At 38.2% G+C, this 23896-nt stretch overlaps 1 protein-coding gene across 9 annotated transcripts in view; it reads right to left on the reverse strand.

Annotated features, from left to right (window-relative positions):
* AGFG1 (ArfGAP with FG repeats 1) overlaps nt 1-23275 on the reverse strand; it is a 72336-nt gene extending 49061 nt beyond the window's left edge. For all 9 annotated transcript variants that reach the window (XM_039469861.2, XM_039469860.2, XM_039469858.2 and 6 more), the window contains exons 1-2: nt 22828-23275; nt 7998-8091 (exon numbers count right to left, since the gene is read on the reverse strand). In XM_039469861.2, coding sequence (XP_039325795.1) covers nt 7998-8091; nt 22828-22994 — 261 coding nt within the window. In that variant the 5' untranslated portion in view covers nt 22995-23275. The remainder of the gene's footprint in view (nt 1-7997; nt 8092-22827) is intronic.
* Nucleotides 23276-23896: the final 621 nt, after the last annotated feature.

Here is a 23896-nt window from a genome sequence, read left to right on the forward strand (position 1 = left end):
GGCATGGTACCTCACGCCTGTAATCCAAGCACTTTGGAGGCCAAGGCAGACGGATCCCTGAGGCTGGGAGTTCAAGATCGGCCTGACCAACATGGTGAAACCACTTCTTAAAAAAAAAAAAAAAAAAAAAAAGTAGTAAGAAAAAACAATAATAATAAATTGATTTAAAAAAACAACAACAAATAAAAAATAAAGTAAAAGATTAAAAAAAAAGAGAGTTGAGTTTATAGATGAAATTTTATGTCTCGCATCTGCTTTAAAATAATAAAAAGACAGCCATGGGTTGACAGAAGTTTGTTATACTATGCACTTGTGTAAATGCATGAATACCTCCACAATAAAGTCCTTAAAAAAGAAACAAAAATGTCTAATGATTTACATATTTTTAATTAGAGTCAAATAAGATTTTTTAGAAGATAACATACAATGGCAAGGAAAAAAAAATAAGCTGAGAGATGACAGGAAGCTAGAATGGTAAGGCAAATAGCTAGAAGGAAATAAACACTGTAACCTGGAATATGTAGTGTAACAAAAAATTAAGTGAACTCTCAAGTAGTCACAAACTGACAACATAACATCATCTAGCTTCTTCTATAATGCTCTGGGTTTTCTGTCATCATTCAAAAAGACCCACATGTTATGATATGTACAAAACAAAGGCCATTTCTACATTTTTCTTAATTAGTATATTTCTCTGAAAGCCAACAGTTAACATCAAAGAATATGCTCTAAATATTTTCAACATTACTAAGTTACTGCTGACAAGATTCAGCTAATATTTATAAGAGCTACAGCTCATGCCTTTCTCTCAAAATGCTTAAGAGCCCAGACATGTACATAAATATGCAGACACTAAATAAATATCCCTTAAATAATAAAATAGTGTGCTTTAATATTTTAATTAGATTGTTTTAAACCTCAAATATCCCTCTAGGAAGCTATTCCCTCAAATAATTAATTTTGTAGTTTAAAATGTTTTTCAGTGTATTATCAGTGAACATTTTCATTTATTAACTCAGTCAGTATGATGGCATACTGACTGAAATTCTACAAAAATTTATCTCCACCCTAAATTCAATTCAAAGCATGTCATGTTCCTATTCGATATGTGTTTTCTGAGTTTAGGAATCAACTGGAAAAGTACCTTTGCATGTATAAGCACGATCTTAACAAGTTACTAAACCTGGTAAAAAAAATTTTTTAGTTTTGAAAAAAAGAAAACCATGATCTTACATCTACACAATATATGAATTTTCAAAATGTTTTCACATATACTACTTTCAAATCAACCTCAGGAAATAGGCAACACAGATATTTCTCACAGATTACAAAGGAAAATGAAGCTCAGGGAAAAGTGGTTTGCCGAAGGTAACAAGGTTCGTAAATTAGTCGTAATCAAACTAAACCATGGATTTTTTTGAGTCCTAGTAAATTAGTCAGGCATGGTGGTACATGCCTGTAATCCCAGCTACTTGAGAGGCTGAGGCAGGAGAATCTCTTAAACCCAGGAGGCAGAGGTTGCAATGAGACCAGATTGAAGATTATGCCACAGAAATGTCTATAATGTACTGAAGGCAGTAAGACCAATACAGAAGAAACTAAGAGCAGTAACAAAAAAAAATTTTTTTTGTAAATCTTATAGTGAATGCTATTTTTTAAAACAGTTTAAAATACACATAGAAATGTTAGTATCTATGAGAGAGAAAAACTCCCCAAAGACTGATAGGGTTAGAAGAGAAGAATCAAGCAAAAATAAAAGCCAGCATCAGTAAAATGGCAAGAAAATTAGAACACAGATAGCATGTATGGAAAAGACAACAAAGACCATCGTAGTTAAAGTATTTCTGCTGGCAATAACATTAAGAAAAGATTAGCTAAGTTAAGATGCCAGATCATAAAAGGATTTATATTGTAAACTGAAAAACAAGAGTTCTATACATCTTCAATCAACAGATCTTCAATCTACAGACCAAACTGGGTCAGTGGCCCATTTTTATACCGCTTTAATCTAAAAATGGTTTTTACACTAAAGAATTGGGGGGGTGGGGGGGAGGCAGCAGTGGATTTCAAACAAGAATATGCAACAGAGAATGCAGGTGGCCCACAAAGTCTACAATATTTACTATCGGGCCATTACAAACAGTTTGCCAACCCCTGCTATGAGCAGCATAATAACTGTAAATCCTGAATTAATGAGTATGTAACTTAATTTTCTCACTCTACAATGACAACATGTTGTTACTAAAATAATAATATTTTCATTATTAAACTCAGCAGAAAATCAAAGTTAAAATGCTCCAAGAGTTTAAATACATAACCCAAATATTAATGTAAATGACATGACAGTATGCTATGAAAACAGAAAAACCCCCCTAATAAAACCATACAAACCAGGAATGAAAATAAAAATTGATTAATTCTTCTCATGACCTCTACCACTTCAGATTCAGATTCAATGAATAAATATTATCTGACAAGAAATACGCTGGGAATCTTCCCAAGTTGGCCTAGTTCAAAAAACCCTAGGATTTCTACACATAGGTATTATAGTTACTAATAACAGAAACTCAGGCTCAGAAGCCTCTTGCCCAAGGTTCACAACTTGCATAGTCCAAATCTGAGCTGTCAGCACAAGACCACTGTACTTTTATTGCGTCTCTTCCCCTACAAGACTGCAAGGGAAGGGCAGAAATCATCTGTTTTTGTATCCCTAGGACCTAGGGACAGTTCTTGGCACATAGCAGGTAATTTATTAATAAAGCTCTGCTTCAAGAATGAATCAATCATGAAAGTTAACAGGAGAAAAGTGTGTTATTTCATGGATTTGTTATTAATCCAGTATAAAGATAATCAAATACTGGCATGCAATGCCTGATTTTACTCCTAACACATAGACTATGCCTGTGGAGCATCAATAGTAATGCCTTTTTTTTTTTTTTTTGAGACAGAATCTCACTCTGTTGCCCAGGTTGGAGTGCAGTGGCACAATCTCACTGTATTATCTACCTCTCAGGTTCAAGCAATTCTTCCGCCTCAGCCACCAGAGTAGCTGGGATTACAGGTACACATAACCGCGCCTGGCTAATTTTTTTTTTTTTTGAGAAGGAGTTTCGCCCTTGTTACCCAGGCTGGAGTGCAATGGCGTGATCTCGGCTCACCGCAACCTCCGCCTCCTGGGTTCAGGCAATTCTCCTGCCTCAGCCTCCTGAGTAGCTGGGATTACAGGCACGCGCCACCATGCTCAGCTAATTTTTTGCACCATTAGTAGAGATGGGGTTTCACCATGTTGACCAGGATGGTCTCCATCTCTTGACCTCGTGATCCACCCACCTCGGCCTCCCAAAGTGCTGGGACTACAGGCTTGAGCCACCGCGCCCGGCCTAATTTTTTTATATATATGTTTTTAGTAGAAAGAGAGTTTCCCCATGTTGGCCAGGCTGGTCTCGAACTCCTGGCCTCAACTGATCCATTAGCCTCCCAAAGTGCTGGGATTACCAGCGTGAGCCACCACGCTTGGCCAGTAGTAATGCTTTTCCTCTTAGTCTTAAAACAACTAGGAATGTTAACTTGATACTATAAAACATAAACTATATATTTCAAAATAAAATTATTTCTACTTTTTTTTCTTTTTTTTTTTTTTTGAGATGGAGTCTCACTTTGTCTGGAGTGCAGGCTGGAGTGCAGTGGAGTAATCTTGGCTCACTGCAACCTCCGCCTCCCAGGTTCAAGCAACTCTCCTGCCTCAGCCTCCCAAGTAGCTCGGACTACAGGTGTCCATCACCAGGCCCAGATAATTCTTTGCACTATTAGTAGAGATGGGATTTCACCATACTGGCCATCTGTCTTGGTCTCCCAAAGTGCTGGGATTACAGGCGTGAGCCACCGCACCTGGCCCTACATTTTCTTTCTATTGAATTATCTACCTATAGCAGTGTTCACCAGCCCACCTTCCATTAAGTTTATAATGAGAAGTTAACCCAACTTCCATTAACTAGAAAACCATGATTTGCCCATGACATTACAAAAAAGGACACAGAGAAGATCACTATGGAATTTTTTTTTTTTTTGAAACAGTATCTCACTTTGTCATCTGGGCTGGCGTACAGTTGCATGATCATGGCTCACAGCAGCCTGAAACTCCAGGGCTCAAGCAATGCTCCTACCTCAGCCTCCTGATTAACTGGGACTATAGATGTGTACCACCATGCCTGGCTAATCTTTAAATTTTTCTACAGACGGAATCTCACTTTGTTGCCTAGGTTGGTCTCCAAGTACTGGCCTCACAGAATCATCCCACCTCTGCCTCCCAAAGTACTGGGATTACAGGGGAGCCACAGTGCCAAGATCACTACAGATCTGTTTTAAAAATAACTGTATGATACAAAAGAAAGCACTACAAAATACATGGAACCTTTTTATGAAATATTTTGGTTTTGAAAAAATGACAAAAATTACTTCACCAAATAAATACAAAGTGCTCCAATGCAAAATATTTTACTAGCATCTGACGTATTATGTTCTACAACTTAATAATGTACATATCTGCTCCACCAAACACACTGTAGAAGTCTATAAACACTAAAGCAATAGTCAAGAAATTTTCAAACCAATTTGTGTCATTATTTTCTGTAGAAAGTAATGATATATTCTGGAAAAAGTATCATCTCTATGCATATCTATAAATAGTAATAACATTATTTGCTTACCACAGCTACCTATACAGACCAATACAGATATATTTCATATATAACTAAAATATAATTAGTATTGCCATCAGTTGTGTGATTGTGTCCATGCTGTTTGCTCTGTAACTTGGTAGCCCACACCACTCTGATTCCGGGCTTGGAGCATTACTTTTTTTTGGCAATAGGATGTTCAACTATAATGCAAGTATGTAAGACAAAATTAAAATATATATGCAGATGATCGTACACAGATGTTTCCCATATATAAACGTCTAGAGGAACATTCACAGCATATGGCATGCAGGTTAATTCTGTTCGAAACATTATAAGTCACTCACCATTCATGGCGCTTGCCTGCTTAAGCCAGCAACATCCTCCAACAGTGACAACAACCAAACATGCCCCCATGCATACTAATACTCCCTGGTGGAGGTCAAAGATCCAAGGCTGCTGCCAAAGCCAATACACTTTCTGATCTTTTAGTTTTAGAAATACCCTTCTTCAGGCATGAACTCATTCATGCACAAGATGTATCGTAGTGCCTTTTTAATCCAAAACTTACGTGACTGATTATGGTCCTTTCCAAACTACTGAAAGGTGACGAGAGAAACAGGGCAACTTATTTTGAAATGTAAACTTAAGTTCTGGTACTATTCCCTACATACGTGATACTTATGATTTAAAGGTTTTAAGATAAGCTGATAATAAAACACTTGTACTTGAAATCCACGAAGACTTGGTTATAAAGCTGTAGCAACTATCTCACACTTCATATCTTCACCCTCTACACACCTCTCAAAATTTTAAAAACAAAGATACTGTTAATACTATAAAGAACCAAATATACCTGTCCAATTATTTTGGTTCTAAGACGTCCTTTGGTACACTATGAGAAGGTATGTTTGTCTTTCTTAACAAGCATTTACAAGGTTAATATATTTCCTAGCAATCTATTGCAAGCTTCCCTTTTTCTTTTTGTATTGTTTGCTCCATCTTCAGTGACTTTCACTATCGGCTTAGGTCCTAGTTACCCTCAAAAACCAGTAAATGCTTTACCTCTTCTGTGGGGTCTTCCCAATCCTCTCCTTCCTACTAAAAGACTATGTCCCTTCTCCATACTACTTCTGATACTTCTTATTCTTATCATTATTTATCTAACACCATGCTGCAATTATGTTACTTATCTGTCACTCCAACTGTGAGCCCTCTGTCCACTAAGCCAGTGTTACACATCTATAACCACATCCATAATGCCCAACACAGTAACAGTGATTGTCATGGTAAGTGCTCTGAGTGGTCTATCAACCTGCATACCTCTTTGTAGGACTTAAGATTCATGAATGCATTTCATATATTTTGCTTCTACTTTCTGATACAGTGAGCGCCCTGAAATCAACTATTTATTTTACATATCCTAAATTTACCTTAATGCTACAGCCTTAAAAAATATTCCCTCAAAAATCCAGCCATACATAACAATAAAGATGAATCTTGAGGGCATTACACTAAATGAAATATGCCAATCACAGAATGACAAATATTGTTTAATTCCATTTACATGAGGTATCTAAAATAGTCAAACCCATAGAAGCAGAGAGGAGAATCAGGGGCACCAGGGGCAGAGGATAAAATGAGGAGCTGTAATTCAAATGACACAAAATTTCAGTTATACAAGACGATTAATTTCTAGAGATCTACTATACAACACTGTCTCTATAGTTAAGCATAAAATTTTGCACAGCTAAAAATTTGTTAAGAGGGTGGATCAATGTTCCTACCACAATTAAAAATATATACTCCTTCAATCTTGGTATTTTTTGGACCAGTCTCCACCTAACCTTATCTCACATGTTATTATATTTTGACTTCTTCAATGGACCGCTGTCATCATAGTTTTGTTACTCTGGTTTTACCTATTGTCATATTTTAAATCTAAAAATAGAATAATATTCTTTATTTCTGATTTCATTCTAATTTCCAAAATTTTGCACACTAAGCCAATATTCTAAGAAAGTAACTTCAAGTGTGCAGTGTTAAGTTAATCCTACTTGTAAACTTTATACAAATAGTTCAAATTGTATTTTAATCAAAATATATATTGTTCTATGCTTACTGTCATTAAAAACCTCCTACCCTTTCATCCAGCTTTACACGTTTTTATGATGTATTCACATTAGTCTGGAATCTGAATACTCAAAATAATTTGTCATTTGCAAAATTTGGAGACTTCAAAATATGCTCTCTTCTTTAAATCATGTATTTTAAAATATTTCATAGCTGTGAATTTATATTTCCTCATTATTTTAGAACCAAAAGCACATGGACGTCGCAAGTAGGCAAACGATTTTAGGATATGACTTTCTAAGTATTAGGAAGAAAGGCAAAGTGTAAAATGCTTGCACATATTTTCTAAGGGTCAAAGAGAAGATTAAAACTTATAAAATCGTAATATTTAACTAATTTTATGTTTATTAAGGATATCAAAGATGCAACCGGGAGAGTACCACTAAAGTACAACTTATTTCTTTCTAGAAAATAAGACTTTTCTGTGAAATAATAATAGCTATTATTAATCAACTTGGGTTGACTGGCTCATCCTTACCCCAGGATTATAAAAAATGCCCACTTTCTTTGCTAATTTTATTAATTTAAAAAAATTAGAAAAAGTTTTAAAACTTTTACTAACAGCAAAGCATATAACTAAAAGCAAACAAGCAAACAGAATGGAATTACTGAAAGCCCATTAAAGGCAAGAAGAAAAAAAGCTTCCAACCAAAGCTTTATACCATCTGGCTCCCCATGACACTTGGCTGCCACTGAGAACTACTAACCTCTTCCCTACTGAATACCTGCTAAACATTGCACATCACATATACATCCAAAGTTAAAAATTTAGAAAAAATAAAGGAGAGGACTTCAAGTGAAAGCTGGTCATACAATAGCCTAACAAGTTTAATATAAAAATCACAAAATAAATTATCTTCCCGTTTTGACCTTTAAAGCGAAGACTAACAGTAATTGTAATAACGACGTACTCTGAAATGCCTTTTATATTCAAGACTGATGAATTTGAAATACATACATTTCACCTCAGATTTAAAGTGTTTATGTAGTAGAGATTAATTCCAAATATATTTTTAAATGAGTACATTCTAAAATATCTAAATATAGAATACAAAAATAACTTTTTTAAGACCATGAAATTCAACATTTTAAACAATTCATTAACCTGATTAAAATGACTGCCAACAAAAAAGTTGAAAATTGCAAAAAAAAAAAAAAAAAAAAAAAAAAACACACACACACACTTACTTCATTTCCATGTTTTTGTAAGAACTCAATTTCCTGTTGTGTGAATGTTGTCATGGAGATAGATTTCACCCTGTGTGGTGGATTTAATCCTCGCCTAAAAGATAAAACATTTTACAAAATTTACTAGTACATACATTTTTTAAAATGGCACATATAGTAATTCAAAACCAACGCACAAACTTCAAACAGTATTTTCATTTCGTAAACTCCAAGTATTTTCAAATTATTTTAAATAATAGATGTTAAAATAACTTTGGTTAGACTCATTAAATAGTAGACTTAACAATAAACTCAATTAACTACCTAGTTAAAAACACAAAGTAAGTGTGACACATGAGCTTCTAGGAGATGCAAAGAGTACTTTAGTGTGTTTCTAATGATAGAAAAAGACTATACATGTGAAGAGCTCCATAGTAAAGGATTTTAATTCTTTAAATATTTCATATTTCCTAAGAAACCAACAATGATATATTAAGACTGGAACTATAAAAATATCCTTATCAAACAGTTGTTAACCTTTAAGTAAGTTTAAGACTAATTTAGAAAACTATATGAAAAGTAATGTAACAAGATGAGATACAACTGGTAAAGTCCTATCGTGCCATCAAGTCAAGTAAAAATTTATAATAAAGAACATTTTTAGTTACCTCAGAAGGCAGTGAGTGTACAAGAGGAAATCGTAGGGACATGGGAAAGAGATTTTAAAACTGCTGAATACACGATTAAACGATTTTTAAGGTCCTTTACAACTCTCAGTCCTTTTCTGTATGGATGGCCTTAAAAAGACTTAATCTTGATGTTTGAACACACATGAAAAACTAAGTGGAAATGCACTCAAAGAGTCAATAACTATTTACATGTTGTCCAACTATCTTGTGAGCAGATTCACCCGCAAGAAAAATGGTCAAATAATCTATGCAAAGTAACAAGTAACCTATGCAAAGTTCCATAAAACTACTTCGGGATCATGTCCTCTGACAAAGGTCTCATTTGAAATCTGGGTCTTACAGCAATTACTGTAGCAATATTTTTTAAAAATTTGTCAATCAATTTGTAATCACTCTTGCTAACTAAATAAGAGATTTAACAATGACATAAAATAGTAAATGTACCAAAAGTCTTTAAAAAATATTCTGAGAACATTTTGAATTATTAAATATGGTGCATAACATTCTAGAAATATATGCTATTTTAAGGTGGCAGACACTGTGGCTCATGTCTGTAATCCCAGCACTGTGAGAGGCCACGGTGAGCAGATCACTCAAAGACCAGTCTGGCCAACATGGCAAAACCCCATCTCTACTAAAAATACAAAAATAAGCTGGGCGTGGTGGCATGCACCTGTAATCTCAGGTACTCAGGAGGCTGAGGCACAAAAATGGCTTGAACCCAGAAGGCAGAGGTTGCAGCAAGCCAAGATTGTGCCACTGACTTCTAGCCTGGACGACAGAGCAAGAATCTGTCTCAAAGAAAAAAAAAATTGTCAAAAAATGTTGTCAAAACATTAAGTAGAAGCTCCTCAATTCACTGCTTCTTTTTCTCTCTCCCCCTTGTCATAGATAAATATCATCTTTCAGAACATGATTTGAATTAAGACAAGTTATACTTCATTTGTTTCATGTTTCATATTTCAAAGCAAGGAAAAGTTAATGGGTTTGGCTGTTGTTTTGCTTTGCTTTGTTTAAATTTTATACTGATTTTTTTCCTTCTGTTGTCATAAAATAGGGAAATAAAGACTGAACAAGAAGTAAATGAAATTTTATTCTGGTAAAACTCTCCAAGTTGGCCAGGCATGGTGGCTCATGTCTGTAATTCCAGCACTTCGGGAAGCCGTGATGGGCGGATCACTTGAGGTCAGGAGTTCGAACAAATTAAAGCTCTAAACAGATTAGTTTCAAATTGGTGGCCAGGTGCGGTGGCTCATGCCTGTAATCCCAGTACTTTGGGAGGCCAAGGTGGAACGAAAACTTGAGGTCAGAAGTTTGAGACTAGCCTGGCCAAGGTGGTGAAACCCTGTCTCTACTAAAAACTACAAAAATTATCTGGGCGTGGTAGCGCACGCCTGTAGTCCCAGTTACTTGGGAAGCTGAGTTAGGAGAATCGCTTGAACCCAGGAGGCGGAGGTTGCAGTGAGCAGAGATTGCACCACTGCACTCCAGCCTGCACAACAGAGTGAGACTCCGTATCAAACAAATAAATAAATAAATAAATTTCCCAAAGTGAAACTTAAGAAAAGTCATTATTACTCAGGGCGCAACACTTTGTTTCCAACTCATCACTCATCGGTATTATGAGAACAACACTTAATCCACTACTTTCAGGATTTTTAACAATTTAAAAAGTAATTAACATATTATTGTTCTCTCAAATGCCTTTACTACTTCCCTCTCACTTTGTAACTTTGTCTCTCCTTATTCTGTGACATCTCCTCCTTGATCCAGACAAGGCTTTACCTTTCCACTTTCTGGTAATATCTCTTTTTTAAAAATGGAAAAGGCAAAAAAACAACTTTCTGATGAAGATATATGAAGCCTTTAAAATGATTATGTTTTGGAAATTTTGGAGCAAACAACTATACCTGTGTACTTCTCAAACTGTTCAGTGAGGAAACAGCAATTCATAAAGCTAACCCTAACTCTTTTTAGTTACATCACACATATGTAATCTCACAAATGCAGTGCAGTGTGTAAATATATCCCAGGCCCTACCATATCACAGGGTCTATTAATGCACAAAGAAGGTATTCATATTACCTAAATAAGTGAACAAAATTTTGAACTTACGAAACAAGTACAACCAGAATGTACTCATAACCAAATGAGGAAAGGACATTTTTTTCCCAAGTGAAATCTGTTACAGGATTTGTTACTCATTACAGGATTTATTTAAATGAGCTCTCTCTCAGTACATTCAAAATAAGATTCAATTTACAAAATGACAGACAATTTTACAAGGCTACATTTATCACATAAATTGAGTAACCACAAGGAAATTTTATGTGTGTTCATGTTGCTTTCTCTAATTGTTCTTTTATATTCCATTTATCCAGGGAGATTAACTATATTCTCGATCTAAGGCTATACAAGGATTTTTCATTTTTTAGCCTTCCAAAGCTTTGTACATGGATTTCACATGCTTTTAAGAGTCTGAGAAAAAGCTGAAGACTGATCCATTAATGTCTTAAGTAGCATTCAGAGTGATGAGATGCAAAGAAAATGAGTAGTCTTGCCTCCCACCCCGCCTCTCCCCGCCAAAAAATGAGTGGTCTCAAACACTGATAGTGGGATAAACTCACCATTTTTTATTAAGAACCTCATTACTGTCACTTGACCCAGCTATGCCACTTCTGGTAATCAACTCTAAACAAAGAATTCTTTATATAGCTGACCACCTATGTACAAGATACTCACCAAACATTATTCATAATAGGAAAACATCAGAAACACCAAAAAGGAAGTGATTAAATGACAATGTTTAAAAGTATGACATTATGCACTTACACTTGTACTTTAATTTTTTCAGATAAAAATTATATAATATTCTCAAACCATTTTTTTAAATATGAAAAAAAAAACCAAATACTCTAAAATGTTAACAGTTCTTGCATATAACTAATGAGATCGAATGAACATGTTTACCAACAATAACATTTAAATGAGGTGGGGGTGGTGACTCACGCCTGTAATCCTAGCACTTTGGGAGGCCAAGGCAGGTAGATCACCTGTGGTCAGGAGTTTGAGACCAGCCTGGCCAACATGGTGAAACTCCATCTCTACTAAAAATATAAAAATCAGCCAGGTATGGTGGCAAATGCCTGTCATCTCAGCTACTCAGGAGGCTCAGGCAGGAGAATCACATGAACCTAGGAGGCAGAGGATGCAGTGAGCCGATGTTGCACAACTGCACTCCAGCCTGGGCCACAGAGCAAAACTCTGTCTCAAAAGAAAAAAAAAAAAAACCCTAAATGAGACTACTGTGTATTTTTATAGACCCCATATTAATATAAGATTAAAATGCTGATTAAGTCTGAAATGTTATCAATAGTACAATTTCAACTGTGACCTTAAAAGAAAATGGAATTCTACCAGTAAACGGAAAAATCAAAACAAAACCAAAAGCTTTGTCAATGTTTTAATAAAATTAAACATTATCTGCCATACAACCTAGCCCTAGATATTTACTCGAGTGAAATGAAAACTTATGTTCAGCGAAAAAACCTGTGCATAAACATTTACAGCATTTCTATTCATATATATCTCAAGAACTAGAAAATCCTCAAATGGGCAGTGGAAAAACAAACAAGCAATGGAATACTACTCAGCAATACGGAGAAAAAACTATTAAATGACAACTAACTTGGATTAATCTTAAGATAAGAGGTTGAATGAAAAAAGGCAATCTAGAAAAGTTATGAGTCCATTTACACAACGTTATTGGAAAGACAAAACCTGTAGTGTTGGAAGAACAGATCAGTAATTGCCAGGAGGTGAGGAAAAACAAGGCCTAAGAGTTTTCTGGGGTGATGGAAAACTTGCATGTTCTAATTTTAGTGGTGGCTACATGAATCTACACATGTTAAGATTTACAGAACCTTGTACCAAAAAATTACAATGTATGTTAACTTAAGAAATAAAAAACTGTAGTCCTGATTTCATGTTTCTATAGTAACCAAAATTTTCACACTAATTAAATTTTTTATCATTAGCAGACCATCTTCACCTACCAAATTTAATCGTTTAAGTAAATAACATCCTTCATAAATCAAAACAAATATTTTTAAGATGTATTTCTGGAACCTAGTGTCACTTCTCTTTCTTGCTAAGGCTCGTCTAGCTGCAGGGTGAACTCGGTGTTTATAAAACAGTTTTCTGTAATGATATTAGTCATAACTATTGGATGAAAGTGTTGGGTAAGTAAACCACATTACTTTTATAGGGCCAATACTGAAGTATCACCCATTCCAGATCCTAAAATACACATTTTAAGTCTTCAGGTTTGTAATAAACAAACAAGCAAGAAAAAAAACAACCTCACTTAATAACTGCAGTTTTGATATTTTGAAAATATGTTTGCAAGTTAACTGGTTTCGAGAAGTTCAAAGTAACCTACTCGTGCAGCCCAGTATGTTTTTGTAGTGTAATTAAGTCATCTGCAGATCCCCAGGAGATTTCGTTTTAATGACCACCACCCAGGTATGACAATAACCAGATGGTGTGACTCATTCCATATGTCCATCAGTATGCTGCTCTTAACTAGGCCTCAAACAATCTTGCAAATAGCCATTTGTTCAATTCACATAACAATCTGTGCTGGATGAGTAAGTAGGAAAGCTTATTTAGTTTTATTAATTGTTTTTCTCCTGCTGAGGGAGAAGCTGGTTAAAATATTTTTAATAACCTGTGGAAGTTTACGTGGTTGCTAATAATATTGGCAGAAAGTAATAAAGTTGACATTTAGATCTAGCCCATCCTGATTATTTACTAAAAATATTATTTATAATGTTTCATAGTATAAAATAATACATTTAAAATCTAGGACAGATGGAAGATGCCTTTAGTAGGTTACTAAATCTACAAACTATGGATGCCGAGACACTGTATATGTTGGCTAGTCCAAAATATTTGTCTATCCAGAGTCCAACCTTAAAAAACTGAATATATTTAGCTTTCCATATATAATAATAAGCATGATATAAATCCCAATTGTTATTTCGGGCTTTTGGGAAAGTCACAAACACTATGCCATAAGGTCCTTGTAACACTCTAAAAAATACTATTCAGGTTATGATTTAAACCTATTTAAGTCATTCTAGTTAAAAGTGGTAGACAAAATCTATATGTCTTCACATCCCCAAACCCCCCATGAAATGACAGCAAAGGAATACGAAGGTATTAGCCAACAAGAGACAGAGGGTTATCATGATGCGTTTATCTCACACTGTATGCCTATATCAAAACATCTTGTGTACCTCATAAATACATACACCTACTATGTACCCACAAAAATTAAAATAAATAAACAGGGTCAGAAAACAAGAGAGCAGCCCAAAGCACATGACAGTTCTCTAATAACAAAATTTGGAAGATTAAAAAAAAAAAAAGGCTGGGTGCGGTGGCTCACGCCTGTAACCCCAGCACTTTGGGAGGTCAAGACAGGCGGATCCAAGAGGTCAGGAGATGGAGATCATCCTGGCCAACATGATGAAATCCCGTCCTACTAAAAACACAAAAAAATTCGCTGGGCATGGTGGCGCGTGCCTGTAGTCCCAGCTACTCCTGAGGCTGAGGCAGGAGAATGGCTTGAACCCAGGAGGCAGAAGTTGCAGTGAGCCAGAATCGCACCACTGCACTCCAGCCTGGTAACAAAGTGAGACTCTGTCTCCAAAAAAAAAAAAAAAAAAACCTGCAGCGTTATATCCTACAGCAGTGACTGATTTTATGGAGAAAGCGAAAAACAAAAGCTCCTGCAAAGGTGGGAGAAGCCAAATGGAAATTGATTCCCATCACAGGGCCTATGAAGACTTACTGAAGGAACTAGATACAGGATGGGGGCTAACGTGGGGTCAGAAATCATTAGACATTCCAGCTTCTCAACAGTCAAAAGCAAACTCCCACCAGCCCTAGGCAGAAGTCCAAAGGAAAGTTTAAAGAGGTTATAGCACAGAGACTCCAAACTCAGATACTGCTGAAGATCATGTTAAAAACTGGAGGATTATCTGAGACTGAACACACAGAATGACAGTCACCTCCCTCAACTTGGCTTCCAGAACAGTGGCATCACAGCCTTTTATATTCCCCAAAAAAGAAGACTGGAGAAAATATGTCTGAACTATAAAAAGCGTGAGTTTCCAAACAGAGTCAAAAAAAAAAAAAAAGCCTAAAACATTGAACAAAAGACCTACACCAAAATACTTCAATATGAGGTTCTGAACAGCAGGAATAAAAGAAGATCTTACATACTCCAAAAGAGGGAAGAAAAAAAGTGGGTCAGAAAGAATCAGTAACAAGAACAGCATCAGACTTCTCAACAGCAACACTGAAGGTTTGAAGACAACTAAGCAATACATTAAAAGTTCCAAGGGTAAAGTATTTTCACCTTTGTGAGTATAGACAAACTAAGTTTAAAAATAAGGGCAGAATAAAACATTTTCAGCTTTGTGGCTTTCGAAAATGACCTCTCATTCACCTGTCATCAGGAGGATAATGGAAATGTGGGGGGTCCTGGAAAGAGAGCGTCTAACATAGGTTACAGGTGAAGGGAATTTCCAGAATGAAGGTAGAAGAAAAGTTCCAGTATGAGAGGTGCACAGCAGACCTAGACAACAGCACTTCTAGAGCAGATGATTACAAAAGTACCCAGAAGTGTTTTATTAAAAAAAAAAAAAAAGAAAGAAAAAGAAAAAGGAGTTAAAACATCTGATCATATTAAAGGAAGTTCATTACAGTTCATGCCTGTAATCTCAGCTAACAGAGACGCCGAGGCAGGAGAGTCTCTTCAACCTGGGAGATGAAGGTTGCAGTAAGCTGAGATGGCACCACTGCACTCCTACCTGGGAGACAGAGCAAGACTCCAGCTCAAAAACAAAATAAAATTGGCCAGGCGCAGTGGCTCAAGCCTGTAATCCCAGTACTTTGGGACGCCGAGGTGGATGGATCACGAGGTTAAGAGATCAAGACCATCCTGGTCAACATGGTGAAACCCCATCTCTACTAAAAATACAAAAAATTAGCTGGGCATGGTGGCGCGTGCCTGTAATCCCAGCTACTCAGGAGGCTGAGGCAGGAGAATTGCCTGAACCCAGGAGGCGGAAGTTGCGGTGAGCAGAGATGGCGCCATTGCACTCCAGCCTGGGTAACAAGAGTGAAACTCCATCTCAAAAATAAAATAAAATAAAATAAATAAAATTTAAAAAAAAGAAATGCAGAAAAAGACAAGAATTTTTGGAATCCAACAATTGTAAGGAAAATTCCTTTTTCCTTTTCTAAACATAAACTGTTTCTCCATAACATACGAACACTGGTGTTGTATCTCCCCCTACAGTTATAAAAATAAATCTATTACCTCTCCCAATGCCTTAAATTACCCAATGACAGAGATCATGTGTACAGCTTCCCATTGTCTAATCTTTTCTTCTTTAGTAGCATTTTTGGTTCCTGCAAATGTTCCTCTAATACATAGCTTCAAACTTCTTTACCATCTTGATTACATTCCTTGGAGCATGCTCCAGTTTGTTAACATTCCTCCTACAGTAAGCAACCAGAATAAAAGTAAGGTATAATTACTACCTCCCTCCCTCTACAAAACATGTATGGTGTCAATCAAAAAGATTGCTACTTATTCAAAAGTCTTTGAGCAAAGTATGTTGTAACTCAAACAAAAATCCCATTCTCTGTATTTCAAACAATTCAAGTAAGTTTCCTGTACCCACTGTATAGTTAGTTCATGAATTTCATTCTAATGTTCAATCAGGTGTCTTTAGTTCTCATGTGTAAGGTTGTAAAGGATGTCAGAAGGAACATGCTACTAATGTAAGTACTCAAAGTTATAAATGACTTAAAAACGTTTCTTATATACATTAAAGGTATCCAAGTTGTATTTCCCTAGACAATCATCACTTTGATTTGAAATAGAAAATGCATTATGGAGTGAAGAAAAAGATGGGGGGCGGGGTAGTAACACCTAGTCCTGAATATTCCCATAAGAGTTTCTCACAAATCTGAGCATCATGCATGCTGCATAGAAAACACGGAAAATATCAAATATGGAGATTTGCCTGTTTTCCAAAGAATGCTATCAGAAAAGATACAGAGGTTTCTAAAGAGGCAATGATTTTCAAATAGAGATCCAGAGCTCAGCAAGTTCCTTTAAAACAATATTTTAATTATTTTCATTTATAATGCACTAATATTATAAAATTTAATGTAAATGTAATCTAAACTGTATTTTATCCACTTTGAAACTAAGGGCCAGTGTTTAAAAATCACATGCCAAAAATCATGGATGAATGAGTAACAGAAAAAGCCTTAACATGGAAATGATACCTTCATAGCCGGTTATGGTCAAATGATGTCACCATGCCCTGAACGCTGGAGTTTTCCCAGTATAAAAGGTACCCACAGAGCAATACAGAAGAATCCTTCTTATCCAATTTGCTGGTTAAATGTATGTTTCTCCTTCCCTCTGAAAAAGCTAAAATTAATGCCTACTGCACAATGAACATTCATGGCTAGAAGGCCACTCTCTCCTGCTCCTCTCTCAGGAGAGTGAGTTGTATGATTACCAAAATGGTTGGTATAGTATTTGGTAATACAGTTGGTATTGTACTTGGTGAGTATATAGTTTAAATGAATGTCTTATAAAACAATGACACAAGTGAGAATTGTTTCCATGTAAACTAAGTATTTTAGAGACTAAAACAAGTCGCTAAGATAAGCTGTTATTTGACCACAAAAAAAGAACTGTAAAGGACTGTGAGAAAAAAAAAATAAAAACCTAGAAGAATTCAGCATTCAAACTGTTTTATAAGTACATTAAAATGCTAAAAATCACAATTAGCACAGCATGAGTCTGGGTTATATTAGAAGACAAAGAATCTAATCAGTGGACCTATAGTCAAAGTCTTACATGCCAGCAAATTAACAGTTATATGTTAAAATTTAAAAACCTAATCTTGAGGCAGGGCACAGTAACTCACACCTGTAATCTCCACAATTTGGAAGACCAAGGTGGCAGGACTGCTTGAGCCAGGAGTTGGAGATCAGCATGGGCAAAATGGCAAAACCCCATCTCTACAAAAAAAATACAAAAATTAGCTGGGCATGGTGCACACACCTATAGTCCCAGGTACCTGGGAAGCTGAGGTTAGAGGATCACCTGAGCCTGGGAAGGTCAAGGATGCAGTGAACCACCATATTGCCACTGTACTCCAGCCTGTGCAATAGAGAGCCTGTCTCAAAACGACAACAAAACCCAAACAAACAAACAAACAAAAAAAACTATGTGTGCTAAATATATATATCTATATAATAGATACATGTATATATATGTGTGATGTATATATTTTTCTCTTTTTTACTGATTGCTTGCTTTAACTGAATTTTTTTAATAAACTTATCTACTATCAATCCTGAGCGCATAGAATGAGAGCTTCTAATTAGAGTTCAAATATAAAAAATAGCAAGAGAATTACGGCACATGGTAGTACGGACGTGCCAAATTCAAAAGAATTGCTGGTGGAATGCCACCACCTTCCCACTGAATCTTCTCAATAAAACTCAAAAATAAGAACACACATTTTGAAGTTAAGAAGTTATTCAAAAATAATAAAAGACATGACAAAGCCATAAAGCAAACATTTATGATGCATCATAAAATATCTACTCTGGGCGGGGCATGGTGGCTCACTTTCGGAGGCCAAGGGAAGTGGATTACCTGAGGTCTGAGGTTCGAGACCACCCTAGCGAACACGGTTAAACCCCGTCTCTTCTAAAAATACAAAAAAAAAAATTAGCCAGGCATGGTGGTGCATGCCTGTAATCCCAGCTATTTGGGAGGCCGAGGCAAAAGAATCACTTGAATCTGGGAGGCAAAGGTTGCAGTGAGCTGAGATCGCGCCACTGCACTCCAGCCTGGACCACAACAGTGAAACTCCGTCTCAAAAAAAAAAAAAAAGGTCTATTCTGCCATTTAAAACACAATGAAGTAAAATCTACCATTTAAATTCCCAAAATATAGAATTCACAACAATTTACAGTAACCATGGTAACCACACATTCTTTGGTGGTGGAATCAGCAAAGTTCCAGATCCCAAATTCTAGCAGGTTATAACAGCAAAACACTAAGAGTGAGTACTAATTTTACAACTTAAAGTTCAGTCTGGATAATAGCACCTTCCTCGTATGACTGTTACTAGAATGTCTGTCACACAGCTAGCCCTCGAATAGTTTTTATTTTATTTTTTTCAATAAATACTTTAACTGTTATATCTCCAGCACATCAGCTAGTAACTGGCACTTAATAAACATTTGTTTAAAATAAAAAATGTGTCCTTCACGATTAAAAAAGTATCAAGGCCAGGCAAGATTGCTCACGCCTGTAATTCCAGTACTTTGGGAGGCCAAGGCGATGTATCACCTGAGGTCAGGAATTCAAGACCAGCCTGGCCAATCAACGTGGCAAAACCCCATCTCTACTAAAAATACAAAAACTAGGTGGGCGTGGTGGTGGGCACCTGTAATCCCAGCTACTTGAGAGGCTGAGGCAGGAGAATGGCTTGAACCTGGGAGACAGAGGTTGCAGTAGGCTGAGATCGCACACTGTGCTCCAGCCTGGGCAACAGAGCAACTCCGTCTCAAAAAAAAAAGAAAGAAAGAAAAAAAGTATCAAATATTTTGGCCACTTACTCTAAATTGAAATGTTACATTATCAAAATACTTAACGGAATGTGGCCACATCAAGTATCTAAAAAAGGAATTAAGAATATAAATCCCTGCTCTATTTTAAAGGTTCACAATCTAAATTCAGTTATACACTCTGAAAGAACATCATTCAAGCATATAGAAGAGTCATCTGGGAAAAAAGAAACAGGAAAGATTAGCTCCAAGTCTGGTAACATTAACAATAAGATACTAGTTCAATTTACTTTTAAAAAAGATATTACTATGAATGATAGAAGGGATGCCACTATCCTAAAATTTAGAATTCATGACAGTGGATACTATTTCTACGATTCATATTTTCCAGGTAAATCAAGGAATGGCAGTTAGCATGCCTTATTTCAGTATCTCTAACTCCCCTGATAAGCTCTATCCTCAAATACAGTAGGTGCTCAATAAGTATCATTTAATCCTCTTAACAAACCTGAGCTATATGTTATCTTCTTATCACAAATAAAGAAACTGAGGCTAAGAGGATGGATCTAGGCCAACCTGCAAGTAGTGGCCTACCTTAATGCCTTGCTCTAAGTCATGAAGCTAGTAGCACTGTCAAAATCTGACTTCAAAATTCAAATTCTTTCAATTATACCGTGTCATCTAAACAGCAAATCATAATTATTAAACCCAAGAGTTATATTATTCTTTCTAAATTATGTTCCTGCATTAGAGCTTGTCAAAGAAAAAATCTTCAGCAGCTATTGTCTCTTGAGTGTTCTATTGCAGACATTTGACGGCTGCCATTCCAGTCTTCATTCCCTACATCCCAAGAATTCTAGAGTTCAGATTTGAGAACTCTATTTGGGGATCCTTGTGACAATAAAGTAGAACATGTGTCCAGTTGTAACATGATCTAAGCTAACCCAATCAGAAGGAAATGCAGAACTCCTGAAAGTGTTGCACCAATGACATAATTAAGGCAGTATGCCCCAGGAGCTGGGGACAACCATACTTGCATGAGGAAAATCTAGGCATTATTATTAAGCCACTGGATAGCTTTACTTTAAAATTAATAAACCCTTAGTATTTTTAAACCAATTTGATACCAGTTTTGAGTTACAACCATAAAATCCGAAATGATAGATTTTTATAAAGATATTTCTCATTTAATATCTTTCACATACAGTATTGTTCCCTTACTCATGAAATGTCCTCTCCCTTGATGCTTCTCATCTATGGGCACTTATTATACATTATTTTTAATAATGAAAAGAAATCTACATCCAAAACCTATGAGGGAAATCTTATCCTCACTGTTTCATATATGAGAAAACTCAAGCTCGAATAGACTGAGTGGCATTCTGAATACCGCATAATACTTGGAGTCAGAATTCAAAGCCATGTGTACCTAGTACCATGTGTTTACGTACTTAGAAAGCACACTCCATAGTACAGTTAAGATCCAGATACTCCAGTGCCTCCCACAGTATATGACACAGGACAAGTGGCCAATAAATATTTGAGGAATAATGACTCAATAGAGAAATGAAGTCCCATCGGCCACAGATTAAATTTCATGAAGACAGACAACTGTCATTATACTGAGATAGCCTTTTATATACAATGTTGTTGAAATGTGGTATCTAGAAAGAAACTGGAAAATATTTCCTTGATATTACATATTTGCTGCTGTACTTACAAGGACTACACAGAAATGTCAGAAATCTAGAACTGTAGATATATGTATATTTTTCAAGCCAAATACTTTAAATGCATTAAACGACCTGTGTTTAGTAAAAGCAGGACATACTTCTTAAGCATGTAATAAAAATCGAATACAATTAAAATTGTTCAATTGTCTTCATTTTGGAACCAACGTTGTCCAACATAAGTGACAACTTTCTAGCTTTACTCCTTTTTCTGTAAACTAAATGCATGAACCAGACTACATCTTTGATACCACCTAGCTCTGTGATTCTGTAGCAATTCAAGAATGTCACTAACTGGCAACTTCTCAGAGTGTCTGCCTGATTACACAGCCTAAAAGTAACCGTGAGGACTCTCCTATCAAACAATTTGAATGCTCAGCACAATAGTTGCCTATGACTCTTTCTCTTACTTATGCATCCCCACTAGACTGTAAGAACCAAGAGAACAAGACTTTGCTGTTTACACAACCCAATAAGCACCCCAAAAATGTCGCTGAAGAAGTAATATTCATGTAATACTAATAATGCCTCTTTGCCCAACTTTAAAAAGCAAATAGTATATTACTGGGCATGTTCTGCATTTTCTAAGAAATCAATGTTCCCACATAAAGTATTACATGCTTTGTCTCAGTATTAATCTTGCAAGCAAAGGTTTTAAGAATACTTAGCAACTGCCACGTTGTAACTTTGAATACAAGATAATCAGTAACATAAAGGCATTCCATCAATTCCAAAACTACCTGCAAATTTTCCAAATGAAATTGCGCGGCAATAAAAATCTTTATCAAAATAAAGCTTAATGAAGCAAAGAACAAACACAAATCATCCCAGTAACTCAGGACGGTAGTGTCTTTCTGAAAACATGCTGACTAGCTACATCTCCTCATTTCTGTGTACAGCCAGGGCACTTTGGTATTGACAACAGATACAGGTAAGTCTCACAGATACCTCCATCATATTTAGAATGATACAGCTCCTAGACTGTACCTTATTGCCATTAAAAGTTTCCCCAAACTCCTCAACACTCTCTTCGGACCATAAAAGTAAAACCCCACGACTTCAAATCTGCTCCTCTGCCTTCCCCTCTCGCAATTAATCCTTTCGAACTTTTCCTTGGGGATTCACATATCTGCCATTAAGATGTTTTCATTCTGCTACTATTCCGAAGTGCCTGCTTTCTTCCAGTTACCTAGCTGCTCTCAATCCAGGAAAAAAGGCACAGGCGAGGCGTCCCTGCTCCTCCCACCCGCGCTTCTCCCTGACCCCCCGCGCCGGCGCCCGGCAGGTGCCTCGCTCCGCGACGCCGCGCCGGGGCCGCCGAGAGGCGGGGCACACAAAGGACCCGCACCGACCTCCCCGGCCTCCCCGCGTCTTCCCCCCACAGCCCGGCGCCCCGGGGAGTTGGGGAGCGAGGGCGGCGGCCACAGGCTCGGCGGAGACCCGGGAGGCTCGCCCCGGCCGCCCCCTCCCCGACCCCAACCCCGCCCACGTCCCACCCACGAAGGCTGCCCCGAGCGCCAGCCCTCACCCGGCAAAGCCGAAAGCGCATCCCCAGCTCGGCGGCCCCGGCCCAGCGCATCCAGCCCGCAGCCCCCGGCGCCGCGCCCGCCAGCCGGCGCCCAACGGCCGCCCCCGACCTCCTCCCACGCCGCCGCGCGCTCCCCCGGCCCCGGCAGGATCCCGGCCCCGCCGCCCGCTCCCCCGCCTCCCGGGAAGGGCCCGCCACCCGCCCGTCCGCCCCGCACTCACAGGCTGCCGGAGCAGGAGGTACACACGAAGGAGCCGACCGTCATGTTCACGTAGGTGGGGCCGCGCTGGTCGCAGTCGAAGCACTTTCGGTTGTGCGGGAGGCCGGTCATGTCCCGCAGCATCTTCAGGTGCTTCTCCTCCTGCTTCCGCTTCGCGCTGGCCGCCATGGCCGCGGTGCCGAGGGAGGAGGCCGGCAGGGCCGGGAGCCGGGCGGCGCTGCGCCGGGGGCCCGCGGTCCCACGGGCCGCCCTGGCCGCGGCCGCCGCCCTCCGTCAGCGCGCGCCGCCCGCGCCGGACCCGGCCGCCGCGGCTCGGCTCGATCGGGCTGGACGCGGCGCAGGCGCTGCGGTGCGCGGGCTGACGGGCCACACCAACCGGCCCGGCCGGGACAACCGCCACCGCCGCCACCTTCCCGACTTCTCCTGAGGGGAAAAGACGAGGAAGGGGACGGCAAGAGGAGGCCCGCCCCGGGCGGCCGGCGGCCAAGTGTCGGCTGGCGCCCTCTGCTGGCCGGGAGGAGTCACTGCGGCCGCGCCATGGCAAGGGCCGGGTCTGAAGCAAAGCAGGGAAGACACAGCAGTGATAATAATATTAGTAATAGACACTATTTACTGAGCGCTTATATATGCAAAGCGTTTCACATGGGTTACCTTCCCCATCTGTTTAAAATTCTTCAAGGGCTCACCACTGCTTTGGGGATAATTCCGAATTCCTCACCATGCCCTGCAAAGTGCTCCATAGTTTAGCCCCTTCCACCTCATTCTTCATCATCCCCACTCAGCCACACGGGATTTTGAGTTCTCCGAACACAGCAAGCTCCTTTCTGAGTCCTGCAGGACCCTTGCCCCTGCTGTTCTCTCTTTATCTATGGACCGGCCAATTTGGGGGGCTTGAGGTGTCCTGTGCACTGCAGGATACCGGGTGGTGTTCCTAGCCTATATCCACTAGATAGGAGAACAAACCCCTCACTTCGCAGTGATGGCAACCAGAAATCCCCAGACATTGACAAAAGTGGAGGGAGGTTTAGGGTGGTGCAGTCACCTAGGTTGAGAACCGCTGCTGCACATGG

This window comes from Saimiri boliviensis, chromosome 5, assembly GCF_048565385.1.
Source record: "Saimiri boliviensis isolate mSaiBol1 chromosome 5, mSaiBol1.pri, whole genome shotgun sequence".
Classification (NCBI taxonomy): Eukaryota; Metazoa; Chordata; class Mammalia; order Primates; family Cebidae; genus Saimiri; species Saimiri boliviensis.